This window comes from Lepisosteus platostomus, chromosome 3 (genome assembly GCF_059453375.1).
Source record: "Lepisosteus platostomus isolate fLepPlt1 chromosome 3, fLepPlt1.hap1, whole genome shotgun sequence".
NCBI lineage: Eukaryota > Metazoa > Chordata > Actinopteri > Semionotiformes > Lepisosteidae > Lepisosteus > Lepisosteus platostomus.
In genome coordinates, this window is record NC_142613.1 from 79,767,825 (window position 1) to 79,792,558 (window position 24,734).

At 40.0% G+C, this 24,734-nt stretch overlaps 1 protein-coding gene across 4 annotated transcripts in view; it reads left to right on the plus strand.

The window, feature by feature from the left end:
* The window catches only part of fam184ab (family with sequence similarity 184 member Ab), a 142,277-nt gene that overhangs the window by 88,179 nt on the left and 29,364 nt on the right, over nt 1–24,734 (plus strand). For all 4 annotated transcript variants that reach the window (XM_088627020.1, XM_088627018.1, XM_088627021.1 and 1 more), the window contains 3 exons: nt 1,391–1,603; nt 9,963–10,116; nt 10,770–10,897. In XM_088627020.1, coding sequence (XP_088483146.1) covers nt 1,391–1,603; nt 9,963–10,116; nt 10,770–10,897 — 495 coding nt within the window. The remainder of the gene's footprint in view (nt 1–1,390; nt 1,604–9,962; nt 10,117–10,769; nt 10,898–24,734) is intronic.

Here is a 24,734-nt window from a genome sequence, read left to right on the forward strand (position 1 = left end):
ATGTTGGCATTGCAAGATCCTTTTCATTTCTACCTGCTCTGGCTTGCACAATATGATGCTGGTTTCAGTGAAGAGAGCAGGGTGGTTTTTTATTTTCAAAGGTGGTTCATTCAAGCTTTTGGAGTGCCTGCTCTTCTTGGGTTAGACGAATCTACTTCAGTTGTTCTGATCCTTCTTGACTGAATGTGCTCGTTTGCGTATGGCTTTTAGCTACTAATATGCAAAGGGAAGACTTTCTTCATCTTTAAAATAACCGCTGACATGAAACTAACATCATCAAGTTATCAGGCAATGTGCATGAACACTAACTATTTAAGAAAGGCCATTATGTTTATTTCCGTTTATATGCACTGAATTAACTCTTACTGCACGTTGGATTAAAATGTGAATATATGTGTTTATATTTCCATTCTAATGAGTCAGTAATTTCTTCATGAAGCTATAGAATTTATCTTCTATTGTAGAATGTTATCATTTTAATGATATATTTAAAGATAATCAATTTTATTGTTAAAAGGTAATAATATGCTTTAAATGTGTGCCTTTTTTACGTAGAATGTCAATTAAGTGTTAACTTTTAAGTGGGATATCAGTCACAGTTGCAGGCTATTTTGATAATCAACCTAAATTGAAAAGAGAAGAAAGGAAACAACATTTCAACTGTATGAGCTCACACCCGAAGAAGGCTCCCCACCTGAAATGTTGTGTTTCCTTTCTTCTCTTTTCAGCATGGAATAAACCTTTACTTGTTCCTTTGCAGCTTACCCATGCTGACACAGCTACCTACTTACATAAACTACATAAACCAAAATTAACTTCTTTACATAGAGCAGTAATGTTTATAGAGAAATGAACTGGTTATAAATTGTACAGCACAAGAAAAGTTTTTTCATCTGTTTTATGGCACACACATAATGTGAATGCTGCAATGGTGGGTGTGTATTGTTCCCCCTTTAATGTAACATAAAACGTTTTTTAATAAATTACAAAAAAAAGGCAGAAATTATGCAGGTAACTACTGCACAATGCACTGTGGGTATGGCATTGTAATAATTGCTGGTGACAGACAAGTTTTTGACACAATTTTATGTTTATATGCATTCTATTTTCACGTTTATTTTTAAAGATCTGATATTAAAGGGTAGAAAAGGTTAAAATATAATAAATATAATAAACTGATTTGTTTTGAGGGTGGTTGACCCACACACATTTTTCTAATCTGGTTTGATTTAAGCAGATATCCTGGAACTTAAAATGCACAAATAAAAGTTATTTTAAAATGTGCACAGAGATAGTTCCCATGTTGATACACTTCAGATGCTTTTTTCTAAAAGCAGTTGCAGGTCTTTTAGGAGTGTTGTGATGTGTGTTTCTCATCCACGCTCCCCAGATCTCCTTGCTGAAGCAAAGCCTGGAAATGCAGCTCTCTCAGTCGCAGAGCTCCCTTCAGCAGCTGCAGGCGCAGTTCAACCAGGAGCGCGAGCACCTCCACCAGCAGCTGCAGGAGATGGCGGCAGTGCACCAGCACAGGGAGCAGTCCCTGCAGGAGGCCCACTGCATCGCCATGCACAGCCTGGAGGAGGCCAGGCAGCAGGGCTTGAAGGTGCTGATCTCAATCGCCGGGGCACTGCTTCACTCTCACTGATAACCACAACTAAGCACTGAAGTCTTTTCTCATGGGGGTCCGTCTCGGATACGTCATTGCAGATCCTAGATTTTGAGGCCTTGCCTTTTTAAGTGAGTGGGTGGCCTTGCAGATGGATTTACAACAACTTATGTGCGATGACGCAAATCCAGACCTAGACTGATTTGAAACTGAGTGCTCAAACATTACACAGGCAGCATCACATTTTTAATTTAGTGTCCACGGGCGTTTTCTCAGGGTATCCTGGTTCCCTCCCTCCTTTTAAAAACATGCTGCCTAAGTTAACTCTCTAAAATTTCTCCTGTGTATGACTGCATGCATGTGTGTCTGTGCTGGATGACCATCCAGGTTTGTCCTGTCAAATGCTTCCTGAAAGAGCTCCGGGTTGCCACAGCCCTTAGAGTGGCAAGTGGCTTTCTAATAATGGCTGGATAAAATGAGTTGCTTCTGCACAGTAAGATATATTTGCTCTATGGCCGGGCTAATTCTTATTTACATAACACTGAATGGATTCTCACACGATACTGGCTCTGGATATATCATTTTGTGGATTTATATTTCCTGTTCTATCATTGCAGCATCTTAGCATGTCAATTAAGAAGACATAAAAACACAGAGAAATTTGAGGTTTTGCCTTAATAATATAATGCTTCATAATGTTCAGGAATGTGCAATAACTTCTCTCTGCCCAGTTTAAATATTTTATTCTTTAAAGCAAGAGTACTCAATATGGATGGGTGGATTGCAGGCCCATAATTAGACCAAAACTTACTGCGCAGCTAATGAATGAATTAAAAATGAATTATACTGAGTGCATTTCTTCTGAAATATATTAAGTAAATGACTGGGCTGTAGTACCTAGATACAGAGCGGGGGATGGTGAAAAAACAGTTATAGAATATAGGGTTGACAGCAGCAGTTGGCAATGTAACTGATGAAGAAGGCAAAGAATAAGCAGAGATAAGCTGGAGGACTTGTTGATTCTTTTGTACTTTGACTAGAGGGGTTTTTGGAAAAGAAAATTAAAGTTTCTTATGTACGTTGACTGGAAGGTTTAAGGAAAAGAAAATATTTATTCTCATGTACTCTGATACAAAAATGAAACAAAATGCTTGGCCTACTGATGTTATACTTATTGAAGAATATCATTAATACCAGGTAAAACAGAGCAATATTAAAATTCCTGATTTCCAGCAGTCGTTTTACCCAGGTTATTAATATTAATATGCTGCAAGCCTTATCAAAGCTTAATTTAGTATTACTTATTTCATGATGAAAAGTTTTTCCTAGAAGAATATACCTTTGCTTTATTATTTATCCCCGCTCTCTTAATTTCTGCAGTTCTGCAGTTCTGTTATTTCAATGGTATTACGATGCGTAGTACTGGACCTTATGCAGACGGTATAATCCGGAAGGGAGTGGAAAAGGGCTACGGGGAAAACACAGTCAGGAGTGCATTATTAATGCACAGACCATTAGACTTAAGAACCAGAATCCAGAAGGGAGTGAAACAGACATGGGGAGGAAACGATGAGGATCAGGGCAGGTGGATGAACAGGGAGGCGTGATGACAGTCAACTGGTGCGTGGGGGGCATGCCCAAGGCAAAAATGTCCAAGGGAGTCCAGGGGGAAGTCCGGGGCGAAGTCCAAGGTCCAAATCCATTAGCTCCATCCATGACACAAACAAGACACAGTTAAAAACCGGAACGGGATCCGGTACAGGGACGGGGAATAAAAATGGGATGACGTGGCCAGGCGGTCTGAGCCCCAGACTCAGCTGGGTCAGGAGACCGATTGGAGGCCTATGCCCTCAAGCCGCGGACGTAGGGAGACTTGGTGGTAGGCGGGCCTCCGGGTGTCCGTCTTCCACTGCAGAGCTGGGAGAAGCGAGAGCGTCCGGCTGAGATAAGGAGGGGCAGGATTGGAAGCAGGTGCACATAATCAACTAAACTGTGAAAGAGCCGGAGACCCTTAAGAGGAGGGATTACAATCCTGATAAACGGGCTGTGTGGTGGCATGGAGAACAAAGCTGCTCTCTTGTAGCTCCAGGGTCCTGGGTTCAATTCCACTCTCAATCTTGGAGCCTCCCCATGTTGTGGGTCGTTTCCATCTCTTCCAGCTTCTTTGCAAACTTTGAAGTGATTTTGATGCCACACCTACTGCTGGTTTGCCTGACCAGAGAGCCCTATTTTCGTCACATGTGACCATAGCAGCCTGTTCCAGTCCAAGTGCCAGTGCTGTTTTGCAAAGCCTAGGCAGTTCTATTAGTTGGTTGGTAAAAGTTTTTGTTTTCTGGCAGCCCTTCCGAATCGCCCATTAGCTTGGAGGTGATGTCTGATTGTAGATCTGGAGACTTGTTGACCCCAAGAATCCACCAAGTTCTGTAATTCTCCAGCTGTGGCCCTTGCATTATCTTTGCCTCCTGAGCCATCTTCCTCACTGTGCTTGGATGCTTGGGAGCAAGATACGTTTCAAATCTCCACCAGACAGGTGTACCACTGTTCCAGGGGTTTTACATTTCTTAAGTAATAGCAGTAAGTGGTGTGCTTAGTTTATTTTTGTTCGCAATGCCTGATTTCTGAAGGTCAACAGCAATGTGTCTCTTCTGATTTTTAAAGGTGAGTCCTTTACCTTCCCCCATGGTGATGGATGGTAGAGGGATTTTACATGCTTGTTATCTCATTTATACTGTTTATACCCCAGTGAAACAGGAAGCCAAGGAAGAACAAAATACATTTCCTTAAGACTAAGATGAACATAAAAAGTAGAATGTTAATGCAGATTTAATTTTGTTGGATTTTATTTATGAGAATCTGTAAGGTGTTGTAACAATCTGATAGGCATGTCGTAATGGAAAGTTTAAAAATAGGTGCATCCAGGCCGACAGACATATCTACACAGCTATAAGGTTAAAAAAAACACCAGTGCTCTTTATGTGTGTAGCGGAGCTAGTTCGGATACAGTGACGTCATCGCCCTCCCTGCACCTAGCAGGGACCTCAGCTGCTTGGGCTGGGGGAGGTCTCCTTTAGCTCATGGTTTCCTGTTGCGTTACACAGGAGACCCATGTTCGCGCCCCAGGTGTTGTGTTGTCACATGTGCAGTGTGGGAAAATCAAAAACATCACAAACCAAAACAAAAGCCTAAGTTCCTTTTGTTACCATCATACTGGCTTCAAAACAACAACTCACTTAGTCTCCTAAGATTCTTCTCAAAACGCCAGCAGTCATATCACCCTGCAATTCACAACCAGCAGCCCACTGAAGCTCAGCAGGTGTGAGCCTGGCCAGTGCCTGGATGGGAGACCTCCTGGAAAAAACTAATGTTCCTGCTGGAAGAGGTGTTAGTGGGGCCAGCAGGTGGTGCTCACCCTGCGGTCCATGTGGGTCCTAATGCCCCAGTATAGTGATTGGGGACACTATACTGTAAAATAGGTGCTGTCCTTCGGATGAGATGTAAAATCCGAGGTCCTGACTCTCTGTGGTCATTAAAAATTCCAGGGCGTTTCTCAAAAAGAGTAGAGTAGTAGTTACCCTGGTGTCCTGGCCAAATTTCCATTGGTCTTTACTAATCATGGCCTCCTAATGACCCCCATCTCTGAACTGGCTTCATCACTCTCTCCTCCCCACCGAGAGCTGGTGTGTGGGGAGCATTCTGGTGCACTCTGGCGGCCGCCGCATCAGCCAGGTGGGGCTGCACACTGGTGGAGGGGATCCCCATGACTGTAAAGTGATTTGAGTGGAGCAGCCAAAAGAGCGCTATATAAGTGTCAAAACTTCCACATGTTCAAAACTCACAGTTGTTTCAGAAAAATGTACAGATTCCTGCGGTTATCAGTCAGTTGTTCTCTCTCTGGTGAGTGGCTCACAGAGGCTCTGCCTTCTGTTCTCCAGATGGCACTGACTGACACAGGCAGCCTGTGCCTCCTGCTTGCTAAACAGTCACCTGACCAGCTGTCTTCCTGCAGCTCATGTCCCCAGAGTTTCTGTGGAAAGTGGTCCCAACGGAGCTGCTCCTTCACACAGTGCCAATAATTTTGACACCCTTCTTTGTGAGAAATAAAATTAATACAGTTCTTGTTAACAAAACATGATTTTTGAGCAATTACATTGGAATGCAAAAATATATTTTTTTCTATTTTTTTTCCGTAAAATATTGCTCATTATCTATGTTGTTTATTTTATAAAGCCTTTTGCTCATCCTTATCAAGGGTGCCAATTATTGTGGATGTGACTGTGTACCAAATCCCGATCACTGATATAAATCAGGAAGAGAAGTAATCCTACAGATCACTGTGATACTTTAATTAGTACAAACACATACTGTATAGTGTTGTGGTGCAGACAGTGATGGTTCTAACGATGGCAATGTTATAATCTGTCCGTGACTTCATGCTCCCAAAGGGTGGGCGATAGCTGACAGGAGGGTTTGGTTTGCGGGGTTTGAAAGCAGTCAGTGTTACCTGGGGGTCGAGGGAACTGTCCTTGTTGTTTCTGTGCAGTTTTAATGGCTTTGTGCATGTTGCTAAATTTCTACATGCCAAAATCCCAAAAAATTATAAGTTAATTTTTTTTATTAGAAGACAGTTGGCTAAGCTCAAGTGCTCAATGTATTTACAACACAGTGTCTACACTGGGAAAGAAAAGAGTAAAGTTGAAAACTTCATTACAATTTACATTAAAATGTGCAATCTGTGGCTCATCCAGTATAGGCTCCTGTGCAGTGCGGGGTTAAATCGTGGCTTTGCCTTTTCTAATCTGGACTGTGTCACTAGAGAGGAGACAGCAAAGTTGAAACAGCCAGCAGCAGTGGTACAGTACCTGGGGCTTTTCCACCTTTGAACTTGAAGTCTTCTCTTTTATATCTCCCTTTGGTACTCAGGTTCCTTCATAATACGTATTAATTTCAAGAATTAATGAGATGTGATTGGACTAAGAAGTGTGTTGTTGGAGTATGTGTTGCATGATTGCAATAGAAGACATTTATGAGAATAGAAACAATAAAGTAGTATTGTATCATATCTTATTATTTTCAGATAACATTTTATGCCATACATTTTGTCTTGAAGAAGGAAAGAAATGTTGCTTTAAAACATGCTCTGAAAGAAAAAATCAAAGAGCATTTTGCTCGTTTCTCAGGACAATGAAGAAATCACTGTGGGTTCCTCCGTTGCTAGGAACCCAGTCTAAAATTTCAGAATAACAGAGAGATTTGCTAGGCTTTAATGTTTTGCCCACTCAAAGTCACTTCTGTTTAAATGTTGTATATCTCTTCATCGCAATTGTGTTTTCTTAACTACACGTGTTAAGCACCTTGTGATAATGTCACATAGAATCGTATTGATTTTTCACTCATCAATTTAATTATGTACTGACCCATTAGTGTTTTTAATTTGTGTATAGTGATCACTATCAATCACATCAACTTGTAATGAAATTTCTTCTCATGGTTACATTTGCTTCACAGCCAATTAGTGAACAAATATTGACTGTGAGCAGTGTAACTTCAATTTACAAACTGTCCTGTCAAACAAGGGGACATTCAAACCCCAGAACTGTAGCTCCAAGGGAAAAAAAATAGATATTTTCAAATGAAAAACCATATGTCTGTGGTGGATTAATTGTTATAATACTGTTTTAAGACAGGGGGTTATGATTATAAGATAAATATAAAATTAAATCAAAATCTAATCAGGTCCTGAAGCCACCTTGCTAAGCAAGCAGAATTTCTAAAAGATAACAACTGTATACTCTCCATTGTCTGGAAATGCATGAGCCAGTGTGTAAGCAAAGTGAAAACCAAGCTTCAAACTTTAAAAGGGCAAATTTTTATTTACAAAAACATCACACAAAGTCTGCTACAGATATCTATAGATCTGTGAGAAACAGAATGCATCCCTTTCCAGACACTGAAAAAGAGAATTTACCCTCTGTCTTAGCACAAATACCGTAAAGGCAAAAAGGGACTTATCTCTCTTATCCAATGAAAGATATATCTCATGGTTAAATGAATCCCCAAAAAGATGCCAAACATTATTAAACAATTTGTATATATCACTAAACAAATGTGAGATTTGTTTTAGCCAGGTGAATACCACAAATCAGTATTTCCCCTATTTAACACAACAGTCAACAACCCTTACTTACAGCCTAAAGCAGGTATGTTAAGTGCTCAAAAAGAATTATTCTAATCTCTGAGGTCGTTGAAAGAGAGACCTCTTACTCTTTCTCTAGCTTCTGTTTCTTCTCTCCGGATTTCGGTATCATCTTCTTATCCTGTTTTGGGACCCATTTTTCCAACATAGCATAAATGCTGACAATTAGTTTAGCTAAAGTTAGTTAAAAATACGCACAATTGCCATGTTTTCTGAATCAGGGACATGATCAAATAAGACCAGCTGTGCATCCATTCCCAGGGTTACACAGGGTTTTACTTTTAAAGAATGGTGGTGCTTTGACTTTCAAGCACTGTGATGCACTCCAGACAGACGTGACAATATAAAAGCTGTTTTGTATGTATCTGTTTTGTCTGTATTAAAATACAAATTTTCCAATGAATACTTTACCTATTATATTAATAGGTAGTATAAAATATTGTGAAAAAGACTTAGACATTTTGCATTGTTGTACTCTTTTCCCTCATTGTTTTTCCAGTTTTATGCAGAAATAAAATTCTTATAGCAATCAAAATGCCCCTTGGGGGTAATAAAAACTGTCTCTCTCAATCTAATGCATTTTTTAGATTGGACCTAACTCAACAGTTTAGAATTTGGAGGTTTTATCAATGTGAATATGTCTATTCTTTCAGCCTGTCAGCATTGGTAAAAGCATTGCAACAGTTATTGGCTTTTCTGATTTCTATTCTGCAGTGCAGTGCTTCAGGCAGCACGTGACCTTAATCATGTCACGAGTGAAGTTATGACCTTTTAATTTCTGGATAGAGACAATGAATGGTCCACTGAAGGGAGAAACGAGAAGTAAATTTATTCCAATTGAAATCCAGCCACTGACATTCTCATTTTAATGGTACAGTACGTCCTGGCAGCATAGTATTTTATTAGTAGTAAAGTGTGATCATGAAATTGTATTGTTAAATGAAGGTTCTGTTGTGTGAGTAATGGGAATAAGTGTTTTTTTACAGTTTTACAGCTCACTACTATCTGTCATAATACCCACAAAATACTGCTTGACATTTTGAGATGGTTTACTATTTAATATTTTTAATCAATATGAACATTAGGATAGCAGTTTTTCATGTTCATCACTGCAGGTGGGGTTTCGAACACCTGTGCTGGGGGTTTTCTTCCCCTTTCTGGTATCCATGGGTATTCATTTTGGAAGTGTCAAAGAGAATCAATGCACCACATGCTCAAAATAATTTGAAATGTTTCCATTTATATGTAGTTAAGTAACTTGTCAGCTTTATTAGATTGGTTCCATCCATTTTCAGTATCTCTTTTATACTCAGACATGGACGATGAGCTGTAGCAGGTACAGAGCATAACGGGCTGGCCAGTCCATTGCAGGGCAAACACACACATGCTCTCTCCAGCACACAAACTGTATGGGAAGCAATTTAGAGACACTAATTAATCTGAATGCCACTTTGTGGACTGTTGGAAAAAACAAGAGCAGTATTACCACCTTGTAGCCCAATCTCATCAGAACACAGAGTCGGTGCTGTGATGGGAGACGTCTAAGGAAAACTGTTTTGCTGCTCTGAGGGGTGTAGTGGACCAGCAGATGACACTTTTCCTTGTGGACCGTAAGAACCAAACCAGTGCTGCTACAGTGTGCATTAGGAGGTGCTGTCTGTCAGATGAGATACTTATGTTAATACTTGTTTGGTCATTAAAGATCTTATGGCACTCTTTCAAAGAGCTTTTCAAAGAGCTTCCATATAAATACACCCCATGCCAAAATCAAACCAAGGACCCACTGCTAACCACAACATCACTGTGCCATTTCATCACTTATAGATGCCTATATACTGTAAATGAATTATATTTTTACATTTGGTTTACTAGGTTTGACTTTTACATACAGTTTGCAGAACATAATTTGATCTATAGAAAACTTTGCTATATTGATTTGTAAATGGTATTGATACATTGTTCATGGTTATGCAGTCTGTCAGCTCAGCTCAAAATAGGCTACTGATATGTTAAACTACTTATTGATCGCGATTTATTTTAATTTAAAGTTTCAGCGTTTAAGTATTTTTATAGCTCCTAAATGTGCTGCTGTGGCAATTTGCTTGTTTCTTACTGAAGCTGATAGTCTGTCAGCACTGAAGCATCCTGCCATCTGTCTTGAAGGAGCTCGAGGATCGACTGAGGCAACAGCACTATGAAGAGCTGCAGTGCCTGAAAGAGGCCCACAGACAGAGCATTGAGACCCTCAAACAGCAGTCGGAGCAGGAGCTGCAAACACTTCGCTTCGAGCTGGAAGATGAAGGAAAAGCGATGCTTGGTAAAGAGAGCTTGCAGCCTTACTGTTTTTCAGCATTTAACCTTTTGCATTACGTTTAAGGGCATTTTTATGCAGAGTATTTTCAACAAAAGTCATTTCTTTTCCCTTGGTCTAAGAATTCAAAGAAAAAATAACTTGGTGCTCTACTTATTAAGAAAGTTTCCTAAGGCCATGCTAAACATTTTTAAGTTTGAAACTTTAGATTTAACTGTGTTGAGCCTGATGTCTAATATTAGGAAATGTTATGTGTAATATAATGTCTAATATTAGGAAAAGATTTTAAACTGGGGATTTTAGCAGTATCACAGATGTTTCTATAAAACATGAAATACAGCAGAAATGTTCAGATTTTTACTGTGTTGTTGGGGTCACTGGTAGTATGTTTAAGACTTTACCAGTACACTATTTCTACTTCAAGAAATTAAACCAATTATTTAAAGCATCACATGTAATTATAGGAGTAAACCCATGGACGACAGTGAATTCAGAAATTATCTCTCGTTTATTTACAAGATTCTAAATTGGTTGCTTTCTATGCCTAATAAGAAGTACACTTTTGATAACACATCAGTGCATGACTATACATTACCTGCTTTTTATTTTTGCAAGATTAAATATTTTTATTAACCTCTATATTCTACATTTTTTTCCAGCTTCCTTGCGCTCAGAGCTGAACCACATTCATGCGTCTGCAATCGAGCACCTTCGACAGAGCCACCAGCAGGAGACGGCAGCTGTAAAGCTGGAACTGGAGAATGCGTTGGAGCAGAGCAGACAGCAGGTGAGCTGCTATCTTTAATTGTTTGCACTGGCTCAACAAGAATCAAATCCTGGTAACTTTGTGTCAATGTACTGTAACAATGGTTAGGTACTGTAGTTTGTTCTATCCAAAGCTCAGATTTCCTGGACTCAAAGCACTTTGATTTTATATTGTTTGAGTTGTTTTGGCGTGACAAATTTGTTTGTGTTGATTTTGTGAATTCCTTGTGTAGGTTTAAGAACATTGTGAACACTGTTGTACATTTAATTAGACACTTTAAGCTTTATTAATTGGAAGCTGCTATTTCAGTGACGAATTATGCTTTTGTTAAAGGTATGGTCTTTGGTTTGGCCGGTGAAATAGCATATGTAGAATTACCACTTCTAGAATGTGTATCAATGCCTTAGATTCAAAAAGTCAGATTAAAAAAATATATCAGCTAGTCTAAAACAATCATCTTTTCGGTTGAATGCAAGTCCCTGGAATATGAGCAAGTGACCGATTTCAGGATAACTTCAAACAGTACAGCCCAAAGAATCCTGAAAGAATCTGCATTCTCCCAGGATTTACAGTATCTCACGATAGATTGCCGGATTATACTTTCATTTCATACACTAGATAGAAAAAAAAATATCGGTACATAATTTCTAAAGTAACCATAAAACATTTATAAATGAAAAGAAAATGTATAAATTTACTGTAAAAGTGTCCTCTTGCAACTCAATGAGCACTGACTAACAAGTATAGAAACATTTGCTGTGCTTGAGTTTAAGCCAAAAATAAAAGTTTTGACTGCTTTCCTAATGCATTTAGGATGCAGTACAGTATATCAGTATGAAAACCTGATATTCTATACAGTATATTCAACTGACAGCAGTATGCTTACCCTTGTTATTTCCACAGTTAAGTATTCAAGTCACACTTGTCACACTTTTTCGTATGTTAGAATTTGCAATTAATAGTTCTATCCACAGACAAAGCAACACTGCCACGTTTTTCTACCTTGTATATAGTTCATTTTGTAACCTTTCAGCTCAACATCATTATTCCTGCCTCTGTCTAGTTGTGTCTCTGAAAAAGCTGTCTCTAGAAATTGATTTGTAAAATTGGTTCACATCCCTTTTGATTTTCTTGAGACTGAAGAGACCCCTCATACACACATTTTTATTAAATTTATTCTTAGTTTAATAGTTAGATGTAAAGATTATTTATGAAAACCTTCAGGGGAATTACACTGAAAACCACCTGAATTATACTCTGCATGATTAGTTTTGGACTTTTAATTTGTCAGACTTTTCATGAATATTATCTAATATCTATATGTGTAAATTCATCATCATGAATGAAAATTAAATCCCTGATAATTACTAAAGTATCTGTAGACTTTATCAGTAGATACTTTTGCTTTAATTTCTTAGTTCTATTGTTGGTTAGAACATAGTCTGTCAATCCACAATTTATACCATGAACAATTAATACAATAGCTTTCATTTTTTCTACTGTATATATCACACTGAGTATAGTGCTAAAATAGGGATATTTGCCCATTATTTATACAGCAATATGTCTCATTAGTTCAGTATTTATGTTTTAATTCAACACAGGAACTTTTTTAACTCTACATAAGCTTTAGTAGCATATGTGTTTGCCTCTTTAAGATTCACATTCATCTTAACATGTTTCCGAAGGCTTAACAAGCCTCAAAAAAGCTTTTGAGAAAGGTACTGTATATTCGGTAACGTGAGCATTTATCTTACTTATGCTTGCTGATATACACCTCAGTGATTTGAGGTTCCTTTGTTTTCTTGTATGAATCTTCATCTTGCAACTTGCCACTGTTATTATTCATGGCTGGCTTTGCCTTCTTGACCTTTTAGGGCAGATCGTACATGTCAAAATTTAGTTCCTCTTAATGTTTAGCCCTTTTTTGAAACAGACGTCGGCCACTCTTCTGGAGTGTATTTAGTTTGCTTTCCTGTGCTTTAGATCCATCCTACTCCTTAGACAGTGTTCAGGTGTAATTGTCTGGTTAGGGTTAAGTTTTCAATAGTTTCAATCCATTGATGGTGTAATGTATTTCGCAATCTTCTCCATTCAGTTCTTAGCAGCCAACATTACTCCGTCCTTCTTTTCATTGTATTTTTTCAGTAGTTGCACTTCAAGCTGTTTCCTCATTTTTGTTTCCTGCTCAGCAATTTTACAAACGTCTTCTGACATACAGTACACATGAAATTCTTATTAATTTCTACCAACTCATCCTTAGAAACACCCATAGTTACCTTTTACAGTGACATTCTCATTTCATGCACTATGAGCACGTAACACCAGGATCTTCACAATGTTATATCCATGTTTTACTTTGGTATTATTTTGGCAACAGTAAGAGTTGCAATATTTAAGATGTATGGATATGTTGTCATATAATCTTTGCAGTTAATTTACTTCTGCAATACTGTAAGAAATGTTATTGTTCTTTCCAAACAAAACTCAAACCCACACACAAATATCATCAATGAACCACAGATGAAAGAGTCTCTCTGAGACAGTATTTCATTGCTCAACTATGGTATCTTAATGAATGAAAAGTTAACAAAATCTCAATTTTATTTTCATTCTATTAGTATTAATGTAATTGATATGATTAGTGGGAGCAACTATTGAAATAACTTGAGAATCTACTGACAATAATTAACACCTGGCTTGTGTCAACATTTATGGTTCTCTGGGAGTTTAAAAAAAGACACTAAGGTGTTTATTTAGTTGTGCTGGGTGTGAGACACATCATTCAAAGGAATCCCATAGTTCACCTTGGCAAATTCATTTCTGGGTAATGATTAAGTTTCATCAACAGTCCAGGAACACGGCATAAAAAGTAGGACGCAGAAAAGACAGAGGGAAAAAGAGACAGAGGGAGGAGAAAGAAATGACAAAGACAGAGAAGAGAAACGAAGGGGCAGAGAGAGAAAGGAGCGAAGAGGAGAGAAGATCCTCGTCCAGATTGTCTGTAAAACACAGATTCTAGTCAAGTTTTTGAACCTTGTTAACCCCTGTCTGGGGTTTTGAAGTTGGTCAGGGCATAGGCCTTTAGGATACCATGTCTGTAAGTTTGTAAATAGTGTAGATAACTTGTATGTTTTATGTTTATGTTGAGTGTTGTTTAGTATGTGAAATGTCATTATTAATAAATAATTGTTTAAACCTGTATGCCTGAAGTATTGCTCTCAGGTGCCTCTGATTATATCAACCACTCGGGTATATTCTTAGTAACATCTTTACAGTTTAGAGGGTAACACTGTTTAATTTAATTATTGGTGAAACCGCTAGGCCTGATTTTGATATCTATTATTTTCATAACCCCTATTTGTAACAATACGTATTACTGGGTGTAACAAATGTGTATTTTTTTTACAGAAAAGGTCTGTGTGTCTATATCTGGGAAAAGAGTGAGAAAATAAATGCAAAGTTATTTGAACTAGATAATGAATTAAAAAGTCTATCAAATACAGTACATGATCCTTCTCAATTAGCACAGCCAGACAGCTATGCTATTTACCGGCTCCAAAAACAGAGCCCCTCTCTGATACCCTCCTCAAAACTGACATGTTCAAAACTCACACAGAAACCATACAGTTTCTTGGCTGGCTGGATGATTCCTTCCTTACAGTCACATAACAGAGGTTCTGCTGTCTTCTGGGACAGCAGATGTGAACTGACTCCAGACAATTCTGCTTCATGATTTAGAAACTGTCTTCTCCTAACTGGTTAGATGATTGAGGACAGCAGGTCATTCCCCACAGTTTTCTATGGAGTGTTTGATCGACAAGAAGTGCCTACTGCACTCTTACAGTTTCATAATCAAGGGTCTGCAAAGATGGATTCTATAGCCCCTTGGAGAGAACCCATCTCCCTGGAGAAGACACCTCAGCCAGAAACCGAGTGAGGAACTCAGGAACTGAACAAGGGAATTGAACTGACAACTCAGGAGTTTTGAGGAAGCAGTCACCAAAGGTATTCACATCCAACAAACTATAAGAAAGTCATAATTTACATTAAATTTATTGATTTATGTACAAATATCAAGTTTAAAGTGGCTGAGCTTTCTAAAGGAATAGTCTTCTTGAAGACTCACTGTTGCTGATGAAAGGATGAGAGGAATGGCTGATCTGGAACTACTGTCTGGGGTCCACAAGCTAAAAGCAGTGGCTCTGTGTCTAAGGACCTGCACCTGTGGCTGGAAGGTTGCCAGTTCCTATCCTGTAGCAGGCAGAGGAATCCTACTCCGTTGGGCCCCTGAGCAAGGCCCTGAACCCCAACTGCTCCAGAGGCGCCGTATAAATGGCTGACCCCCAACTTCTCTCCCTGTCTGTGTGTGTGTCTTATGGAGAGCAAGCTGGTGTATGCCAAAAGACAAATTCAAGAAATTGTACATGGCCAATAAAGTGATCTTATGTTCCCGCCAGGAGGAGTGTCTTCCAGGATAAAAATGCCCCTATCCACTGTATAAGTGTGGTCACACAAGGGTTTGATGATCAGGGCACTGATGATATCTGATGATAAAATTATCATAAACACCTAAATGTGTTTAGCCATAGCCTTTTTAGTCACCATACCAGTCAAGTATACTAGTCAAGTTTGCAGATGGTACCAAAATAGAAGATTAAATATTGCTACTCCACTAAGTCCAGAGAAGAGCAACCAGATACTGAACTTTTTTATTCCTGAACAGAGACAATTATGAATGGACCTGATACAAGTATTCAAAATCCTCAAAGGCCCTGACAACTTCAACACAAACCACAAGACACAAGTGGAAACTCTAAGGAAATTTCATTCACAACTGAGAACTGGAGCACTTCTTTACTCAAACAGGACTGTGGAACAAGATACCAGCTATTGTGTTGGAGCTGATAGCCTGGTTTCTTTTCAGAAACAGCTGGATGAGACTCATGCGTCATTTAGTTACTAACTACCAAGTGGGCTAGATGGGCCCAATGGCCTCTCGTTTGCAACCTATGTAAGGAAGACATGGATCTTAGAGGGGAACCGTATTAAATATTACACAGGAGGATCCATAGGTTACTATGGGAAACTGTGCAGCAAATTAAATTAGAAATATTTTAGTTACTGCTGTAGGTTTATTACATGAATTGTGATAAGGCTATATACCTGTATATATTATATTTCCATTAAATATAATAGTCTTCCATGTAAGAATGTAAAACTCTGTGTTAGAAACTAGACCACTGCCATTTAAGAAACAATACTACTCTTGCCTAGAGACAGACGCCTAAGAACTAATAAACATCTTGTTCCATCTTGAGATACATGCAGACTGTAACTATGAGTTTGGATTATTCTGATTTATCTTGGAAACTAAAAAAATAAACTGCTCACTACCAAAAAGCAAGGAACATCTAGTTTTCAATAAATATTAATAAAATGGTAAATCATATGGTCTAGTTAAAAAAATTACAAGAATGAGAATGGGGTTATATTTTCTTTGTTATATGATGAAATAAAAACTCTCACAATGAGGGTCTGAATAAAAAAAACATGAAAAGAAAAGACAATTCTACATTCTCCACTGGATCAAACGTTTTTCAGATGCTCTGGAAGAAGCGAGCGTGACAAGGGGTGCCGGCAGTGCGGTCTCCCAGCTCGGTCACTGCTCTGCTCTGGCGTTTTCTGTGAAGCCTGAGCCTTCTGCTGGTATGGCATGAATAGTCTGAGCAGTGAATGAAAACTGAAGTTGCTTTCAAGGCTCTCGCATTGTCTGTAACTGTCTCAGTAGAAGAAAAGAAGTGGTACTCAAGAAAATGCCTGTATACAGTAAGAGTTTGAAAATGAGCTTAGGTGTTATTTGGTTCCTTCCCTCCTTTCGAAGGCTGTCTAGGTTAACAGGTGTCTCTAAACACTCCTCTGATGGACTGGTTTTCTGTCCAAGATGCCGAAATGTAGCTCTGCTTTGTACCCTAGGTTCCAAATTACCATGCTTTTTATCCAAAATAAACAGGTTTCTGGAATACTTTTATATTTTCTTTGGCTTTGGTATGTTCTTTCAAATTTTGTTTATTTTGTTTTAATCTTTTCAGAATTTTGTATGTGAAATACAAAGAAAATGCACTTGTGAAGTAGGATACAAAGAGTGTTGCAACAGCTTTGTGAGAGCTCCTCCAAAGTTTTAAAGAGCCTGAGTGCTTATAGTTTCTAACAGAGAATTTGTTTTGATCAGTATTTTCCCCTGAGAGATGTATGCCTCTCTATTGTTTAATGAGCTATGAGATTAGCTTGTTCTGCCTGGTGTTTGAAGAATTGTATCTAGTTAAGGCCACCATCAGCAGATACGGATATTATAATGCCCTCATTCTGACAAACATCAGTTCAACATTTGCAGTGTGATTAACTTTTTAGATATTTGTTTGTAAGTTTTACCTACTTGTCTCATAATTGTGTTGTTTTTACCTTTGTTACTGAAACACAGTGAGTACACGGTTTTATCTCTTTTTGTGGCTCCATCTCAAATGTCCTTTTTGAAATTTAATTCATTGAGTTTTGATTGTTTTTTCCAAGAGCTGATTGTACTTTGAATGATGCACGCACAATGGAATATTACAGCAAATTCAAACGTTTTTCACTTCGGGCAATTAAAACCTGTTCAAAAACTGTTATACTGTAAATCACTTGCTTATCTTTAATTCTAATAGACAACTTTAAGAACTTCTGAACGTCTGCATCCTATGGGGATGAAGTCATTTTCCCTAAAAGTCACTTTCCTATGTTATTTCCTATGGTAAATCGGTAGTTTTTGTAGGGATCAGTTAAATCTTTCATTGCCGTGTTATGCAGAAATATGGTTAATTCTGGCATCAGAACTTCTTTATTCTTGTAATTGAGCTTTGCATTTACACACTTTGCGTGTAGCAATGGCTTAAATATTATTTTGTTTATCATACTATAATATCTTGATCCGCTTAATTGCAGTTGAATATGTTTTCCCAAACACTTGCACACATTTCCATTGGTCCTCATTATCACTATTGAAGTCAACAGACATAGCTGATATCTTTTATATCATTTTCTGAAAGAAAGGAAAATATCCTAAGTGTGTACAGTATTCATCAGGTCACTACAGAAGAATAGGAAATATCAGGCAAATATAATAATACAGGCAAATATACATTTAGAATGAATTAAAAGAAAAGTGAAGGCTTTCCTTTTATAAAAGGGCACTAAATTAAATGTCAAATACTTCAATGCATTGAAATATAAATTTAAATCTACCAATAGGAAAGGAAAGAACTATCTTGGTTTGATGAATCAACCCATAAGCACGTTACCTCTTTAAATCAAAGTATGAAATAAGGTCTGATTACAAGGGAAGGGACTTTGATAGTTTAATGCTGAGACCACATGGTTATGAGGTCTGAGCAAACCATTCAGTCTTTTTAAATGCTTCTTCAAAGGGTATGACTAAGGTCTGTTAGTCAAAAGTAGTTCAAATATTCCTTTCCAGCAGCCTGTACCATAATAACATCAGTGCACACACAGACAATTTCCATTTTTATTGCAGTATATAAAAACCATTGCCAATGTAAACAGGTAAGAAAATAAAAAAAAATTGCTAGGGAGTTGAATTTCATTTGAATGTATTTGGCTGTTAAAGGATTATTCATACAAGAACATTCATTTTCATAAAATCTTCAGAATTGAGTTTTGCCTTTCACACATAAGTGTAAATTGCTGATGAAGAGGACAGGTAGATGGAAGGCACAGCAGATGGTACAGTATATTAACAGAGCGATAATTTACAGACTGTGTCTGTAAGTGCAAGATGTGCCAAGCTACAAAGACCAGAACACCTTATACATGATGTTTCCAGAACTCCATCTCTGTCAGGAATTGTTTTACACAGCTTATGATGAAACTAAAACTCATGGCTGGGAAATTTTCAAATCAGGTTTTGGTCCTCATCTCAAAGCAAAGAGTATTTTTCCTGAGGGTAGTAACACAGATTCAGTGTGAAACTTAATTAGAAATCAGGGACTGAAGCCTTGGAGCTGCGATGCTTTCCTGCATTACAGATTGAAAACACTAGTAAAATTACCCTCAGTATGCTGGTTAGGTTTGATTCTGAAAACAAGATTACAGAAAAAATCAGGAAGAAAAGCTGTAGATGATAAATACAGCAAAAGTGTGTTCTGTGTAGCTAATAGTGTGTATCTATTAGAGACACACTTTGTTTAATAAGACCCTGCACTGAGATCTGAAATATTTCTCCTAAAGCAGTGATTGTGGTAAATCTAGCACCTCAAACTCTTAAACAAAACCTTATCTTTTATTCAAGTGGTAAGGAAACTGAATATACAGTACGTGCTACAGTGAAATTATATACCCGAAGAGTTATGCTTTTCTTTTATTATTGTGATGTCCTTGTGATGTTTCATGGGACAGGTGTATGCACTTACCGTATGTTTATTTTTGTTTTTCTGCTTATTTATTATAAATAATAATCACCCTTCTTCAAATTCAGAATACATTTCTGCCGTTTTTTGGAGATGACAGATTGTGGACTGACTCATAGTCTCTCTCTTTCTCGTTTCATGAACCAGCATGGGGACATGTGGAGAGAGGAAAGGTGCAGTGAGGGTGCAGTGAGAGAGCAGTAAAGGAGCAGTGAGGGAACAGTGAGGGTGCAGTGAAGGTGCAGCAAGGGTGCAGTAAGGGAACAGTGAGGGTGCAGTGGGGGAGCAGTGAGGGAACAGTGAGAGAGCAGTAAAGGAGCAGTGAGGGAACAGTGAGGGTGCAGTGAAGGTGCTGTGAGGGTGCAGCAAGGGTGCAGCGAGGGTGCAGTGGGGGAGCAGTAAGGGAACAGTGAGGGTGCAGTGGGGGAGCAGTGAGGGAACAGTGAGGTAGCAGTGAGGGTGCAGCGAGGGTGCAGTGGGGGAGCAGTAAGGGAACAGTGAGGGTGCAGTGGGGGAGCAGTGAGGGAACAGTGAGGTAGCAGTGAGGGTGCAGAGAGGGGGCAGTGAAGGTGCAGTGAGGGAACAGTGAGGGTGCAGTGGGGGAGCAGTGAGGGAACAGTGAGGTAGCAGTGAGGGTGCAGTGAAGGTGCAGTGAGGGAACAGTGAGGGTGCAGTGAGGGAACAGTGGGGGAGCAGTGAAGGCGCAGTGAGGGTGTTGTGAGGGAACAGTGGGGGAGCAGTGAAGGTGCTGTGAGGGTGCAGCGAGGGTGCAGCGAAGGTGCAGTGAGGGTGCAGTGAGGGAACAGTGGGGGAGCAGTGAAGGCGCAGTGAAGGCGCAGTGAGGGTGTTGTGAGGGAACAGTGGGGGAGCAGTGAAGGTGCTGTGAGGGTGCAGTGAGGGAACAGTGAGGGTGCAGTGAGGGAACAGTGAGGGAACAGTGGGGGAGCAGTGAAGGTGCTGTGAGGGTGCAGTGAGGGTGCAGCGAAGGTGCAGTGAGGGAACAGTGAGGGAACAGTGGGGGAGCAGCGAGGGTGCAGTGAAGGCGCAGTGAGGGTGTTGTGAGGGAACAGTGGGGGAGCAGTGAAGGTGCTGTGAGGGTGCAGCGAGGGTGCAGCGAGGGTGCAGTGAAGGTGCAGTGAGGGAACAGTGAGGGAACAGTGGGGGAGCAGTGAAGGCGCAGTGAAGGCGCAGTGAGGGTGTTGTGAGGGAACAGTGGGGGAGCAGTGAAGGTGCTGTGAGGGAACAGTGGGGGAGCAGTGAAGACGCAGTGAAGGCGCAGTGAGGGTGTTGTGAGGGAACAGTGGGGGAGCAGTGAAGGTGCAGTGAGGGAACAGTGAGGGTGCAGTGAAAGTGCTGTGAGGGTGCAGCGAGGGTGCAGCGAGGGTGCAGTGGGGGAGCAGTGAAGGTGCAGTGAGGGAACAGTGAGGGTGCAGTGAAAGTGCAGTGGGGGAGCAGTGAAGGTGCAGTGAGGGAACAGTGAGGGTGCAGTGAAAGTGCTGTGAGGGTGCAGCGAGGGTGCAGCGAAGGTGCAGTGAGGGAACAGTGAGGGAACAGTGGGGGAGCAGTGAAGGCGCAGTGAAGGCGCAGTGAGGGTGTTGTGAGGGAACAGTGGGGGAGCAGTGAAGGTGCTGTGGGGGAGAAGTGAAGGTGCAGTGAGGGAACAGTGAGGGTGCAGTGAAAGTGCAGTGGGGGAGCAGTGAAGGTGCAGTGAGGGAACAGTGAGGGTGCAGTGAAAGTGCTGTGAGGGTGCAGCGAGGGTGCAGTGAAGGTGCAGTGAGGGAACAGTGAGGGAACAGTGGGGGAGCAGTGAAGGCGCAGTGAAGGCGCAGTGAGGGTGTTGTGAGGGAACAGTGGGGGAGCAGTGAAGGTGCTGTGAGGGTGCAGCGAAGGTGCAGCGAAGGTGCAGTGGGGGAGCAGTGAAGGTGCAGTGAGGGAACAGTGAGGGTGCAGTGAAAGTGCAGTGGGGGAGCAGTGAAGGTGCAGTGAGGGAACAGTGAGGGTGCAGTGAAAGTGCAGTGGGGGAGAAGTGAAGGTGCAGTGAGGGAGCAGTGAGATGGCTAAGAAAGGTTAATGTTACAGAGACCCAAAATATTATATCCAGGCAGAAAGTCTGTTCAGCACCTCAGGCACATGTGTCCTGGAATCATAGATCATTTTAGTTGCTTAAGAAATACAAGACCTGGGAATAATTCTTCAGCGCAGGAGAAAAATGCTGCATACAGTTTCTTTTAAAAATCTCAGAAGGTGAGAATGGCTTGGTTTTTTTTCCCAAAAAGCAATTTTATAGAGAAATGAAAAGAGAGCAAAACCTGACGTGTACATATTGAAGTCTGTAGCTTTGCCTCTGGCTTGCTTGAAGGAAGGTTGAGGGGTGTTTCAGACGAGCAACAAAGCTTTCCCTTTCTTGTAACTTATGGTTATCCAGCAGGAAACACTTATGAAACTTGACTTTTGTGTCACAGTTCACCTGTGATCATAAATGAATGAACTTCAAGCATGTGAACTGGACTGGTGGCACTAGTTTCAGTCTCACTCTCATCTGCAATTTGCCCCAGTCCCAAATCAATGTCTTGCTCATAACTTTTCATGGATTCAAAGAATTATGAAACAGTTGACTTGACAGTCTGAACACAAGACTTGCAGGAAACTAATAAATGTGACTAATATCACATTTTAAGAGAATTAATGACAACGTGTTCAAAATAAATGAATTGTACTTCAGGGAAGAACAGCCACATTATAAATGTATTTAGAGACTTATTGTGACTAATTGCGAAAAATCATACTAATTCACATTTTCAAAATACTGTAGCTAATATATGTATATCTTGTTCTAACTTTTCTTTGAAGAAAACATATATTATGTTATTTATACTGTATGTAAGAAGTAGTACTTTAGAATACAGATCTTAAAAGGGCAGATTTAATTTGATTTTTATCCAGGTTATAATTATAGGGCCAGAATTTCAATTTGAAGCATTTTAAGAATACATAGCCAGCACTGCTGTCAGCTGCAGTAACCTACAATATGTTAATGTTAACGAATTCAAATATGAGTGTTGGAATTTAAGGTTATTTAATAATGAATGCAAAAGCTCACTTCTTAAAAGACAAAAAATATTTAAAAATCTAAAATTTACCATCCAGGTGGTTTTGCTAGCTAAGATAAAGTCAGTAATCTAAAGGTTAAGGAACAATTTCAATAATGTGCCTTTGATATTTAAAAGAGTTGTTCCACACAAGAAACGCTAATGTAACCATGCCATGTACAGTTTCCGCAGGCACAGCAGTGTTGTTAAAATGGGACTTCCAGAAAGAAGATTTTTTAAACCTCCTGTTTCTGCTTGAGTGATGAATGCTTTCAGAAATAGGTTATGCATGATTTACTTACAACTGTACTGTAAGCTACAGAATGCATTTACATGCTATATGTCTGCTGAAGCCAAGATAAAAAAAAATACATCACTCTATGGATGGAGATGCAATACAGAACACCTTTCTTTGTCAAACAGAGTAGTCTCTGTATTTTCTTATCTAAAATTTGTGACAATGGGTTTTCATAGGTGAAACTGATAGGACCTTGTTGCTCATCCCGGGAAGGCTGCTTCCAGGGGCACAGCCTGGAGTGCTCTTGGGTGCATGTGAAAACAGGAGAGGGGTAGGACACTTGCTGGCTGGATGTCATGATGTTACTGCTGTGTTTCTGGAGTCCCAAAGACTGTAGGCATGCTGATTTGGTTCCAGACAGTGAATCCTGTCAGACTAGAAGTGCAGCTGCTATTTTTTATTTTAGCTATGATATCATTTCAATTTCAATATAAGTACCATCAGCTTAGAATAGGATTTACTGAAGCCTGGAGGAAATACAGATTTGCCTCCTGCATGTCATTTTCTGACGTGGGAGGATCTAACTGTGGAGCTGGTGTCAGCCTTCAGAGGTCCTTTCTGGGGGAAGCAATTAGGTAAAGTAATAAGAAGCAAGCACCCTCTGCACTTACGTGCCATGTGAAAATACTGTAGAGTTTATTTCAGGGTCTTTCGATGTGCCAGGAACATTCATCACAAATGACAGTGCCGTGTGCAGAAAACCATGGAAAGAGAATCTTACATTCAACCATGTATTGCAGAAGATAATTCTCATGAAAAGAGGTGGCATGAACCAGCCTTTACAGATCAGAGGCAATCAGCCATGTTTAGAAAGGTGATCTTTTTGTATCCATTCTAGTCTAAGAAAAAGCAGATTATCATTTACCAATTTTAGTTGTTCTTTTATTTACTTTTCCCCTTCAATATCACTGATTTGCTGATGTAAATGAGTCACTATTGAGATAGATTAAACAATAAAAATATATCAGGATGTTTTAGACAAGAAGTTAGTCAGTATTTGAAGTGACTGGAATAAAATTGTAAGCTACAATACATGTGGATTGTTAATCAAGGTGGTGTGGTGGTGCCGCGGTCAGCTTTGCTGCCTCTCAGGGCTCCAGCTCTGGGTTCAGCTCCCAGGATGCTGTCTGTGTGAGTGTGTGTGTCTGTGTGTGTCCATGTTTGTGTCTGTGTGAGTGTGTGTGTCTGTGTGTGTCCATGTTTGTGTCTGTGTGAGTGTGTGTGTCTGTGTGTGTCCATGTTTGTGTCTGTGTGAGTGTGTGTGTCTGTGTGTGTCCATGTTTGTGTCTGTGTGAGTGTGTGTGTCTGTGTGTGTCCATGTTTGTGTCTGTGTGAGTGTGTGTGTCTGTGTGTGTCCATGTTTGTGTCTGTGTGAGTGTGTGTGTCTGTGTGTGTCCATGTTTGTGTCTTTGTGATTGTGTCTGTCCATGTTTGTGTCTGTGTGAGTGTGTGTGTTTGTGTGTGTCCATGTTTGTGTCTGTGTGAGTGTGTGTGTCTGTCTGTGTGTGTCCATCTTTGTGTCTGTGTGAGTGTCTGTGTTGGTGTCTGTGTGAGTGTGTGTGTCTGTGTTGGTGTCCGTGTGAGTGTGTGTGTGGAGTTTGTGTGGAGTTTGTGTCTGTGTGAGTGTGTGTGTCTGTGTGTGTCCATCTTTGTGTCTGTGTGAGTGTCTGTGTTGGTGTCTGTGTGAGTGTGTGTGTCTGTGTTGGTGTCCGTGTGAGTGTGTGTGTGGAGTTTGTGTGGAGTTTGTGTCTGTGTCTGTGTGGAGTTAGTGTGCTCTCCCCATATCTGCATGGGTTTCCTCCAGGTGCTCCAATTTCCTCCCACAGTCCAGCAAGACATGCTTCTGGGTTAACTGGGTTCTAGGAAAACTGGCTCTGGTGTGAGTGTGTCCGTGTTTGTCTCTGTATTGGTGTCTGTGTGAGTGTTTGTGTCTGTGTGAGTGTTTATGTCCACGTGAGTGTGTATGTCTGTGTGTGTCCGTGTTTGTGTGAGTGTTTATGTCCATGTGA